The sequence below is a fragment of the Babylonia areolata genome, chromosome 1, assembly GCF_041734735.1.
Source record: "Babylonia areolata isolate BAREFJ2019XMU chromosome 1, ASM4173473v1, whole genome shotgun sequence".
NCBI lineage: Eukaryota > Metazoa > Mollusca > Gastropoda > Neogastropoda > Buccinidae > Babylonia > Babylonia areolata.
In genome coordinates, this window is record NC_134876.1 from 98,272,694 (window position 1) to 98,285,927 (window position 13,234).

At 41.4% G+C, this 13,234-nt stretch overlaps 1 protein-coding gene across 3 annotated transcripts in view; it reads right to left on the bottom strand.

The window, feature by feature from the left end:
• Positions 1 to 8,629: 8,629 nt before the first annotated feature.
• The window catches only part of LOC143290036 (disks large homolog 5-like), a 54,443-nt gene continuing 49,838 nt past the window's right edge, over positions 8,630 to 13,234 (bottom strand). For all 3 annotated transcript variants that reach the window (XM_076599361.1, XM_076599362.1, XM_076599360.1), the window contains 3 exons: positions 12,323 to 12,450; positions 9,874 to 9,983; positions 8,630 to 8,902 (listed from right to left, as the gene is read on the bottom strand). In XM_076599361.1, the coding sequence (XP_076455476.1) occupies positions 8,695 to 8,902; positions 9,874 to 9,983; positions 12,323 to 12,450 (446 nt within the window). In that variant the 3' untranslated portion in view covers positions 8,630 to 8,694. The remainder of the gene's footprint in view (positions 8,903 to 9,873; positions 9,984 to 12,322; positions 12,451 to 13,234) is intronic.

Below are 13,234 nucleotides of genomic sequence, written 5' to 3' on the forward strand. Positions count from 1 at the left end.
TCTGAACAAGTAAAAAGCCAAATATGGTACAGCAAGTGGACAAATTAAGTGAAACATGTGTATGACACCTGAATGAAACATCACCGAAACAACCGGACACAACAAATAAAACATACACTGATAATAGTAACATACAACAAATGAACAACACATAAACAAAACATCTTGTAACAAGTAAACAAGACAGCTTATTACACACCAAACAGTACAGTGACACACAACTGGTGAACAACACACTGATGAAGCATCGTACAAATGGTGAACACAAGACATTAGAAGCTCATGTTCAATGAACAATAATGGTGACGTGTTAATGTAAAATGAGACTGACCTCCAATGGTCTCCTGAACCATGCTAGTTTAACAGAATTCAGCATTCTTACACTTAAGTAACCCATCTGAAGGACAGTCCAGTATATATGTATTTAGCACCCAGTTAAACAGAGGGGACAGACAATTTTCATGTTCACCCTGAAAGCCCAAAAAATGTATGCTTTTCTCCAAAATGAGCCATGTATGACAGTGATTTGGACTGATAAACTGGATGATGGACAAATGTTGCATGTGGTTTCAAAACAAATGGAACGTAGTTCTATCATTTACATATCCAAGATCAGGACAAATTTTCTATAAATTTCTTCTTCTTTTTTTTTTTAATGAAAGTTGACAGTCTATCATATTACTTGATCAAAGATTATTTTCCCCAAAAAATACTAAAAAAGAATTTTATAAATTAAGAAGCAAGAGACGACTAAATAAAGACTCTAAATTAAATTAAACAATCACAAAAGAATCAGATGAGAATAACCCTTGTATCCACAAATCTCTACATAGCATTCTTAAGGGAAAATGACAAATTCCCCCAAATGGTGGGTATTTGTCGAAGGCCACTTGTTTCCTTTTCCTTCTTTTTTTTTCATTTTTTGTTTCTGTGAAGATAGCATTCTCTATGGAAAACAACTGGGGCATTATAACCAGCCCTACAACAGTAGTTTGGCAATATCAAACATTAAAAGGATTAAATTCCTCTTCACACCTTGTCAATCAACACTGGAAATCCAAACCATGTTAACAGCTATTTCAGTTTTTGAAGATTTTTTTTTTAACAGTGTCACAAGTGAGATCATTTGAGTCAAATTATCTGCACATTTAACACACTGTGAACATTCAAATACATGCAAACACATACACACAGACACAAACACATAAAGACATGCGCACACACATACATACACAATGTGATCAACATCTGGACCACTCACCAAAATGCTGGGAATACAGATATGTACCATCATGAGCAAATGCTGATGTTCCCACAATCACTGGAATCAAAGAACACTAACCAAAGCTACAAAAAAAAAAAAGAATGGGTCCCATGTATATATCACAATAAAGTTCATCAGGACTGGTTTTTCATTAACTACTGACCACACCAGTTGAAACCTGGGCCTTAAAAACAGGGTAAGAATTGGGGGCTCTCACCATTTCATACAATACTATACTGTAGCAATTCATTGTCAGATAAAATATTGCCGGACTGCCAAACACCAATTCTGTGGCCAGAACGGGTGAGTTCACTTACCCACCTGTAGCATTCACACTGGCTTCAGTGTGCTGCAGCATGAGGAAGTTTATGTCAGCAACAGTCTCAACAGCGCATAGTTTAATAGGAACAATGTGCCATTTTTACAATGCATAAAATTCCCAAAAGATGAAGACATTTCCATCCCCTGTCATGTACATACAACCAGTAAAGACAATAAGATACCGGCCAACATTCTTTCATGAAAACAATCAGAGAAAAAGTTGAAAACAACTCTTCAATCCTGTATCTTCCTCCATGCTGACAGTCATGTTGGGTTCTGTGGAAGGTCTCACACATAGGTACTGGCAACCACTGTTTACCATGAGCAATTTATCATGACAAGAGAGAATAAAAGAAGTGTGTGTGTGTGTGTGTGTGTGTGTGTGTGCAAGATTATCTCTTTCCTGTGTTTATTGGAAACAGAAACTAGCACTGTGAACAAAGGTTCATTACATGAATGTACAATCACATGCAAATATTCACTTCTGACTGACATCCTGTCTTACAGTTGGCAGTCAGTCCAGTCTTCACAAAATGACAGATATACCAAACACCAGTCTGTGAGGTTTTCAATGGATTGCTTTTCCCTCTTGCTTCTAAGTGTGGTACACAGTATTGTTTCACTTTCTTCTTCAACATGGTACAGGGCATTGTTTCACTTTCTTCTTTAATGTGGTACACGGCATTGTTTCACTTTTCTTCTTCAATGTGATACAAGGTATTGTTTCACTTTCAATAAAGTTGTGGTGTGGGCACTGTCACAACAGACCAGCATCAACCACTTCTGTTCCATGCTCACACCTATGTTTACCTGTTGAATGGATCTTTTTAACCCCATCACTGCTGACCCTTGGCGAAATGAAATCAGTTTATCATGGGTTTCAAGTGCAGTTACTACTTCTTGTGTGCTTCTCAATGCTGTCACTGCTTTGTTAAACAAACATATTGCAATAAAAAAAAACATAATGCAATCACAAGAGAGAGAAGTTCAAATAAAGAACTGTGACGGACATCCTGACCTGTAATCACAATCTGACGTCAGTGAGGTGAAGGTGACAGCCCTTCACTGACATCCTGACCTGTAATCACAATCTGACATCAGTGAGGTGACATCTGACATCAGTATCACAATCTGACATCAGTGAGGTGACAGTCCTTCACTGACATCCTGACCTGTAATCACAATCTGACATCAGTGAGGTGACAGTCCTTCACTGACATCCTGACCTGTAATCACAATCTGACATCAGTGAGGTGACAGTCCTTCACTGACATCCTGACCTGTAATCACAATCTGACATCAGTGAGGTGACAGTCCTTCACTGACATCCTGACCTGTAATCACAATCTGACATCAGTGAGGTGACAGTCCTTCACTGACATCCTGACCTGTAATCACAATCTGACATCAGTGAGGTGACAGTCCTTCACTGACAAGCACACTGATAAGTAGCAGTCAAGGGTTTTAAAAACAAGACAACTGAAGATTATTTTACCTCTAAACGCAATCTGCCAAAGAGGCCCTGGTAGTTGATTCTTCACTACTTATTTTGTCACTGCTTTATTCATTAAAAAGAAAGAAAGAAATTATCAAACAAATTCTCCCACAAAGCACAGTGGAGAGGAGAGGAAAAGTCCTGTCCTGCACAGGCTTTGAGGCCAATATATTCCTATGTGGGTGCTTTCCCACTTCACCACCACTCCAAACAATACCACAAGTCATACACATGATCAAGAAGCTGGGATTGTGAGCAATAGGAAAAAATCCTCCTTGAAAACAGAAAAAAACAACTGTGAGTCTGCAGTGAGTGAGACTGTGAGCAATGAAAGGTAAGACCCTCTTTATGATTAGACTGAAATCAATTTCAGATGATCAAGATTGAGTTTGAAATGAACAAAGTCGTTGAATTTTCAAGTAATCAGATTGAAAGCACCAGAAGAAAATTCCAACTTGAACAAAACAAATTCAGCGTATAAGTTCACAGTGAAAAGTTTCCGAAAGTTCACTTCGTTCAGCAATACACAACACTGTGGCACTGCTTATGTGAAAGTGAAAAACAAGAATCTCAATCTTCAATTCTAAAGTTGGTCTGGTCAATTCAACATGATTAAACAATTGGAAGTGTTGGATATTTTCAAGTTTTTGTCGGTCTGTATTTATAGTTGGTTCTTTACTGCTCTTGGTTGAAAGTAGTAATCAACAATATGGGTCTAGCCACAGCGTTTTTTCACCACAGAGCAACATCAGCATAATGCTGGGCTTCGCTGGGGAGTGCAGCTTTCAGATGTATGCTCTGTTGGTTTTGACCATGTGGTACCAGTCCTGGGACAGGGTGCACAAGTGATCTTAAAGGTTACAGGTTCCCATAGCCTTTTATGGCCACTGCGGCAGTATGTTCATCTTATTCACTGTGTTTAAGGCTCAACATTGGAAGCTGAGGCCCTCTCCTCTCCTTCCACAGGTATAACCTTCCCCAACAGAAGTCAGGTACCCGTTCACACCTGGGTGGAACTGAGGAAAACTGGAGTACAGTGCCCTTCCCAAGGACACAACACCATGCTGAAACGGGGCCTTGAACCCTGATCACTGGTGAACACTGCAGTCCAAAGCAAAACCGATTCTGCCACGGTGCCTCCAAAGCGATCTGAACATAAGCTAAATCTGCTATCATATATTAATATGAGCTAAATCTGCTATCATATATCAATATGAGCTAAATCTCCTATTATATTTCAACATCAGTAAATCTGATTATTGGTAACAATTTTCCGAAGTCTATGGTAACTCTGCAGACTTACGGAAAATGCTTTCCACTACACATACTTGGTGTGTGCTGAAAGATGACTTGTGCAATCTTCTGAAGGTCCTAATGCCACTGACCTTAACTGTTGTATCTTCATATCTTTTGTAATGTTCTGCAGGATGAGCAAAAGTGCAGTAACATCTTGATAACCAGTATAAGTCATCACAGTGCTGAGGTCTCCAAGTCTCGATGACGATTGAAGACTGCAGAAACTGTTGGGTAAAAGGAAGGTGGTTCCTGATTCAACCAAATGCAAGCAAGAAAAAAATACCATTCCAAGTTCACATTAAAAAGACTATGGAAACAACATCATATAAAACATAACATGTCTTATGTAAAAGGCTAAAATCAGATTACCAAAAGTGTTCAAGCTGGAATTAACAGATACAGGAATATATCACACTATGAGAAAGCTCATATCTGGTCCATAAAAAAGACATGAAAATTGCCTGGTGCCTAGAGATGAACACGTTGATACAAAACGCTTAAAAAAAAAACCCTAACTTCCTCTTGTGAATGTGCTCACCATGTATCTCTGGAATGTGACTCAAGTGTTATTGTGCACGACACTACACTGTCGTCATTTTCTTTCCACAAAGAAGCAAGCTAAAACCTGGTCAGACATGCACCCCTGAACAAACAAACTTATCTCTGTGAGGCCTGCTCAGTGCTACATTGTCTACATGACACAACACTTGCACTGCAGCACTACAGACAGGAATTCTGCTGGGAAAGCAGAAGACAGCAACCACCCAACACAAACTGTTGTTCCTGTGCGCTGTGCTTGTGTCATGTAGCTCCTGCTGGGTAACTCTAATCTAGTTTCTGCAACAAACACTAATGGGAAAACAAAATGCTATTCATACATGGGGAACATTTCTTAAGGCATTAGGGTAGGAAGGCCTAATTGCGAGCAGTGTGAAACTGCAAATAGTTTGTGTACCACATCATTTCGAACCGTTCTCACTACACACATTTCACAATTTGACATCTGCTCTGACCTCGTTCTAATACCTTAATGAATAACCATTTCCAAGAACTAATCAAAGATCAGCTATATCTGGCTATTTCTGTGCTCTTTCTTCTCTTCACACACCACTGCCTACCAAGTTCACAAACACGCTCTCAAAATCCTTAAATCAAGGGAAGCAAGTAGTAGGACTTGAACTTTGAAACAGTTTAAAATAGCTGATTGGATTGGATATGTTGAATAAATTGGGCATTACAAGCGGTGGGAGAATTTAAGAAAGCGTGTTGGTGACAGATCAAGATATCAGTTTTGACAGGAATCTCCAAAACAGTGTTGTTTGCAACTAGACCATAGGATATTTTGACATGAGTATATTTGCATGCAATGCTACACACCTACTGAGCACTCTCAAAAGAGAGTGAGGTGTGGGGGGGGGGGTGTTTAAATGTGTGTGTGTGTGTGTGTGTGTGTGAGTGCATGTGTGATCAAAACCAACGATACAACAGTTTTGTGTGATGTACCAAAAATATGTTAAATCTAATGAGTTCCAGACCTGCTTCTGTTGTAATTGTCCAGAAGTACCCAAAACCATCGTTTGCAATTAGAATTGCCCGTTCCCATTTACCCTCACGCACCACTGCTATTTCAACCACTGAAAAAATGTTGAAGGAGTAGATGAACTTTTCCTGGTGCAATCAGTCTGAGAACGCCTTCAAAAACAGAAAAACTACATTCAAGGATCATACACCTGTTATCTGTACAATACACACGTTTAGCTGATTGCTTCGACTGGACTGTTCGCAATTAGGCCTACCTGCCCTACTCTTCAGAAACATAATCCATGGTGAATGTTCCCCTACATCCAAATGTCTAAGGGGCATTAGTGAAGGTCTAACACACAAACAAACAGTGTTTAGGAAGCCCTGAGGAAGAGCTGGGGGAGCAGGAAAGAAAGGAATGCATACACAGCCAACTACATCTCAAAAGACTATTTAAAAAAATCAAATCATACATCAGTATGATGTTTAACATTGTTCTATGCTGTGTACCTCTAACAACATTCACACCACAATCTTTGTCAGCATTATTTTTTTCAAAAAGACACTAAGTTATAAAAAAATAAAAATAAACCCAAACAAAACTCACTGCTGGGCAGAACAGCACAAATAAAATTGTGCCTAAAGTAACACTGGCTTGAAGTTTTAGCAAATTAACAATTCAAAATAAGGAGCATGGGACTAAAGACCACTATGGAAATTCCCAAAGAAGTCTCTTCACAAAGTACAGCATGCAACAGCCATACACCCCAAGAAAAAAAAATACAACTCTGACAACAACAATAAACAAATAAATAAAATTCAACATGGTCATAAAGCAGTTCATGCAGCACCAAAATAAAGACTTTGATCCCAATAGCACTCTGGACTGTATTTACAATTCAACACAAGACTGGTCTCAGTGGCACTATGACCATACAGTTCAGCTGTTCAAATCAACCAGATTACCTGGACAGTTCAGCTGTTCAAATCAACCAGATTACCTGGACAGTTCAGCTGTTCAAATCAACCAGATTACCTGGACAGTTCAGCTGTTCAAGTGTCTGATCATTCAAAAAACAAGGATGAACAACAGTCACAAGACAGGACTCACACAGACATTGTTTTTCCCTGCCTGGTCTGTTCACAAAGACTGAGCAAGCTGGTCTCTCCGCCAGTTATTTCAGTTGCGTCTGTTGGTGTGGGACTCATCAGACACACACAGGGAGACACACTGAGGACAGCAATGTCCAGAAGAATTGAACCTTGCCAACAGGTTGTGCAAGGAACAATGCCTCTGCTCAGAGCCACAACCATTTCTGTTTATTCCAATTTTCTGTAGTTTGTTTGCATATGCATATGTACTAACAGTAATTTCATATACTAAATAGTTAGTGAGGTTGTTTTGTACACCTACATACTATTCTTGCATGCCACAGCCACAGAAAAGGCAGCAAGTTGTTCTGACACTGTTCCGCTATGAAACAGAAGGGAAAGATGAGGTCAAAGCACCTCACTGCAGCCTTGTGAGATGAGGGGAAAAACAACAGTGTTTTGGCATATTCACTGAGTGGTGGCCTAGTGGTAACGCATCTGCCTAGGAAGCGGGAAAATCTCAGCGTACAGATCAATCCCACACTTGCCAGAATTTAACCCTCCTCCACCAGACTTTGGTCTGGATGCTAGTCATTCAGATGAAACAATAAACTGAGGTCCAGTATGTAGCAGGCACTTAGCACACGTAAAAGAACCCACAGCTACAAGAGAGCTGCCCTTGGCAAAATTTCGAAGAAAAATCCACTCTAATATGTGCGTGTGTGTGTGTGCGTACGTGCGTGTATGCGTATGCGTGTGCGTGCATGTGTGTGAGTGTGTGTGCCTGTAAAGGCTGACTGAACAACAGGAAATGAATGATGAGCATCAGAACACTGCTCAAAGTAGGTTCTACCCAGGTAGGCAGCCTGTTGTGCAAATGTCTTTGACCATGGGTCAGCGCTGTTCAAGTATCCGTATCAACCAATCAATATGATCTGAACAGTGAGAATCCCACATGATAGATGCCTGTGGCTGTGAGTCCCCTGACTGTCAAGCAGGGACTGCCCTGAATGCTGCCTGAGGCATGAAAGAAGGGGAGTTAAGTGAGTGGAGCAGTGGTCTGCAACAAACCCACATGAGGCATCCATTTCTGTGCTCACTGGGACAGGTGCCTCTACACATTTTAGCCTCCCCCCCCCCCCCACCCCCCATATTTGCACTGATGATTCAAAACATTGACATCACTTGTTTTTGCGAAAGTCAGGAAAGCTGAAACACAAAGACCATTTGCACAGCTATTATTTCAACTAAAGTTTTCTCAAAATGACTATTTCTGTATATGTGGTTGTAGCTCTGAACAGATGGGGACCCAGACACAAAGGGACCCAGACCTCAGTACACAGGGACCCAGACCCATCAGCACACAGGGACCCAGACCTCAGCAGGGACCCAGACCCATCAGCACACAGGGACCCAGACACACAGGGACTCAGGCACACAGGGTCCCAGACCCACAGGGAATCAGACAGGGACCCAGACCCACACACAGGGACCCAGACCCACAGGGACTCAGACACACAAGGACCAAGATAGACAGAGACCCAGACCCATCAGCATACAGGGACCCAGACCCACAGGCACCCAGACACACAGGGACCCAGACCCACAGGGACCCAGACCCACAGGCACCCAGACAGACAGGGACCCAGACCCACAGGCACCCAGACAGACAGACAGGGACCCAGACCCACAGGACCCAGACCCATCAGCACACGGGGACCCAGACAGGCTTCTTGCTCTCTGTGTTGATGGCGGCCTTGATGCGCATGCTCATCTCGGCGAGGTTGCCTCCCTGCACGACGACGGAGAACAGGTGGCCAAAGTCGTGGTCCAGCCTGCTGTAGTGGTCAAACATCTCCTTGGCTGCCTTGCCACTCACCTTCTCCGGCATGAACTGCGTGTCGCGGATCTCTCTGCGGTCACCAAATACCCCACATCAACATCCTGCTATGAGGAAGGTGGCAGAATGATTAAGATGCTCAGCTGCCAATATAGACAGTCCGTGAGGGTCAGGGTTTGAATCCCACTCTCGCCCTTTCTCCCAAGTCTGAATGGAAAATCAAACTGAGCCTCTGGTCTTTCAGATGAGACGATAAACCGAGGTCCCAAGTGCAGCACACACTTGGTGCACTGAAAAAAAACCCATGGCAACAAGAGTGTTGTCCCCTGGCAAGATTATGTAGAAAGAAATCCACTCTGATAGGTACACACATATATAAGCATGCACTCAAGGCCTGACAAGCACTTTGGGTTATGCTGCTGTCAGGCATCTGCCTACCAGCACATTGGGTTTCACCTTATGTCAGGCATTCGTCTTTGAAAAAAAAAGTTTATTTTAAATTGCAGATGTGGTGTAGTGTAAGAGGATCAACTTGCGTCTTTTGACACCAACTTAAAACTGAAACTGAATATGGCTGCTTCAGAATAAGGAGCACCGTCAAGAAGCACAAGCCAAATAATCAAAAGAAATGGTCTAAACAATTCACAAATGATAGATGCCTTCAAAACTATGAGCTGTAAAATAAGAAAGACAACAACCAGTCTGTCCTTAATATGTAACTGAAACCATTGCATGCCTTTTGATATATCTTTGAAGAATTGAACAAAAAATCATAAACAAAAAAAACCCCAAAGAAATCAGTAGGAAGAGGCCAGAAATGTGTTTCGTAAAACTGCCTAAAGAAAACTTACATCAAACAAATAAAATATCACTGCAATTCTCAGTGACTGCACAGAACTGAACCGCAATATTTACAAAGTTAATGGTAAAATCTATTTCATAAATGTCTTCATGAAATGCCACAGTCCAAACTACACCACCGACCAAACAAATAATACATGAATATTAAAATAAATGTGGAAAAAGAGGAAGAATTGTACTGACTTGATCTGCTTGTGGTTTTTGTGCTGAATGAAGATGACGATGGGGTAGATCTTGAGACGGTGAAGTCGCTCCACTGCCTGTGGGTTCACATTCAGCAGACAGTGGATCCCCTGCAATACAAACAACACAAACATTCAGCATACAGTGGATCCCCTGCAATACAAACAACACAAACATTCAGCACACAGTGGATCCCCTACAATACAAACAACACAAACATTCAGCACACAGTGGATCCCCTACAATACAAACAACACAAACATTCAGCACACAGTGGATCCCCTACAATACAAACATTCAGCACACAGTGGATCCCCTACAATACAAACAACACAAACATTCAGCACACAGTGGATCCCCTACAATACAAACAACACAAACATTCAGCACACAGTGGATCCCCTACAATACAAACAACACAAACATTCAGCACACAGTGGATCCCCTACAATACAAACATTCAGCACACAGTGGATCCCCTACAATACAAACAACACAAACATTCAGCACACAGTGGATCCCCTACAATACAAACAACACAAACACTCAGCACACAGTGGATCCCCTGCAATACAAACAACACAAACATTCAGTACACAGTGGATCCCCTATAATACAAACAACACAAACATTCAGCACACAGTGGATCCCCTACAATACAAACAACAAAAACATTCAGCACACAGTGGATCCCCTGCAATACAAACAACATAAACATTCAGCACACAGTGGATCCCCTACAATACAAACAACACAAACACTCAGCACACAGTGGATCCCCTACAATACAAACAACACAAACATTCAGCACACAGTGGATCCCCTACAATACAAACAACACAAACACTCAGCACACAGTGGATCCCCTACAATACAAACAACACAAACATTCAGCACACAGTGGATCCCCTACAATACAAACAACACAAACACTCAGCACACAGTGGATCCCCTGCAATACAAACAACACAAACATTCAGCACACAGTGGATCCCCTACAATACAAACAACATAAACATTCAGCACACAGTGGATCCCCTACAATACAAACAACACAAACACTCAGCACACAGTGGATCCCCTACAATACAAACAACACAAACATTCAGCACACAGTGGATCCCCTACAATACAAACAACACAAACACTCAGCACACAGTGGATCCCCTACAATACAAACAACACAAACATTCAGCACACAGTGGATCCCCTACAATACAAACAACACAAACATTCAGCACACAGTGGATCCCCTGCAATACAAACAACACAAACATTCAGCACACAGTGGATCCCCTACAATACAAACAACACAAACATTCAGCAAACAGTGGATCATAAACATTCACCACACAGTGGATCCCCTACAATACAAACAACACAAAAATCATCCTTCCAAATGTCCCTGTCACATTCCGCCTTCAGCACAGTACTAGGGGGAGGAGTTCTGACTCCTTCACTTTTTTCTTTATCTATACAAATCTTTTTTCAAAAGTCTAGTGTTTTACGTAATAACAATACTACTACTACCACTTCAAATAACGATAATGATAATCATGCAGACTGATGCTCACATCTCCAAGGCAAGAAGCTTGTGGCATTTCCACATCTGATACATACAAAAATAAACATTCATTAAGAACAAAACAAGTGTGCACACACAAACACATACACACGCACACACACACACACAGAGCCAGCAGAAGGTCAAGAAGCATATAATCAAGACGGTAGGCAGAATGGAAGAGGCATATTTCTGCACACATTCTAATGAACTGGAGAGTCAAACAGTGGTGTTATTGATTTCATTGTGTCAACACACACAGTGCCTTACGTTGCACTCTGTGGTGTTTGATGTCGATGGAAATGTCAGGTGCCTCTCCCTCTGCCTCTTCTTTCTTTCATTCGTGTGTGAAACAGTAGCATTTTTTTTTTTTTTTGTGGAATGATGGCCTAGAGGTAACGTGGCCGCCTAGGAAACGAGAAAATCTGAGTGTGTTGGTTCGAATCACGGCTCAGCCGCCGATATTTTCTCCCCCTCCACTAGACCTTAAGTGGTGGTCTGGATGCTAGTCATTCGGATGAGACAATAAACCAAGGTCCCGTGTGCAGCACTTAGTGCATGTAAAAGAACCCACAGCAACAAAAGGATTGTTTCTGGCAAAATTCTGTAGAAAAATCCAATTCGATAGGAAAAGCAAATAAAACCGCACGCATGGAAAAAAATACAAAAAAATGGGTGGCGCTGTAGCGTAGCGATGTGCTCTCTGGGGGGAGCAGCCTGAATTTCAAACAGAGAAATCTGTTGTGATAAAAAGAATACAAATACAAATACAAAATCCACGTAACGGACTGAGAGGGGCAGTGTGTTCCACATAACTGGGCCAAGACAGTAGACAGAGCGCTGACCCTGGGACGATAACGGACGGACTCCAGAGATACAAGTTACCTTGTTGGCAATGTCACGGATGCTGCTGGCCTGGATGCACTCAAAGTGATCCTCTTTCATCCAGAAGTCCACCAGGTGGCCCTGTGCCAGACCCTGCTTCAGGTCCTTCAGCACACCTGACGCTATGCCTGTAACACACAGCAGAATCTTGCAGCCCTCATCTTTGTAGAGTGACTGGTGCTACACATGTAGAATGTTAAAATATTCACTGAAACTGTCCATGAAAACCGAATATTCAGACAAAGAACTTAGTGTATTCGGAAGAATACTACTTTGAATACATTTAGAAACAATGTATAAATCGAAAGCTGACATGTTATATAGAAAACGGGGGGGGGGGGGGGGAAAAAACCCAAAAAGAAAAAACAAAAACAAAAAAAAACCTGAAAGAAAACAGAAGGAAAAAAGGTTTTAGGGTGTTTTTTTTGGCCAATGAAGAAAAAAAAAAGACACAAAAAAAAAACCCACACATGACATGCAACTGAGGCCACAAAAAAATTATTAAAAAAAAAGAAAAAGACTGGTGCACATGTGCGTGTGTGTTTGTTGTGTGTGTATGTGTTTGTTGTGTGTGTGTGTGTGTGTTGTGTGTGTTGGTTGTGTGTGTGTGTGTGTATGCACAAGTGAAGATCAGAGAGAGAGAGAGAGAGAAAAAAAAAAAGAAGGAAAGAGAGAGAGAAAAATCATATGATTGCTTTAAAAATTGTGTTAAGTCAAATGTTCCCCATGAATGCCTGAATGTGATGTAACATAAGGTTTCATTACTTGCAGCTACTGTCTCATTTTGTAAAACTTTGATCAAGAGCTGTATCTGCTCCATAGATAAATTTTGCTCTTACAGAATCTGGAAATGTGCTTTCTGCAGTAGTCAATTTGTACCTGGTTTATCAGCAAAATATTTTGCACATGAAA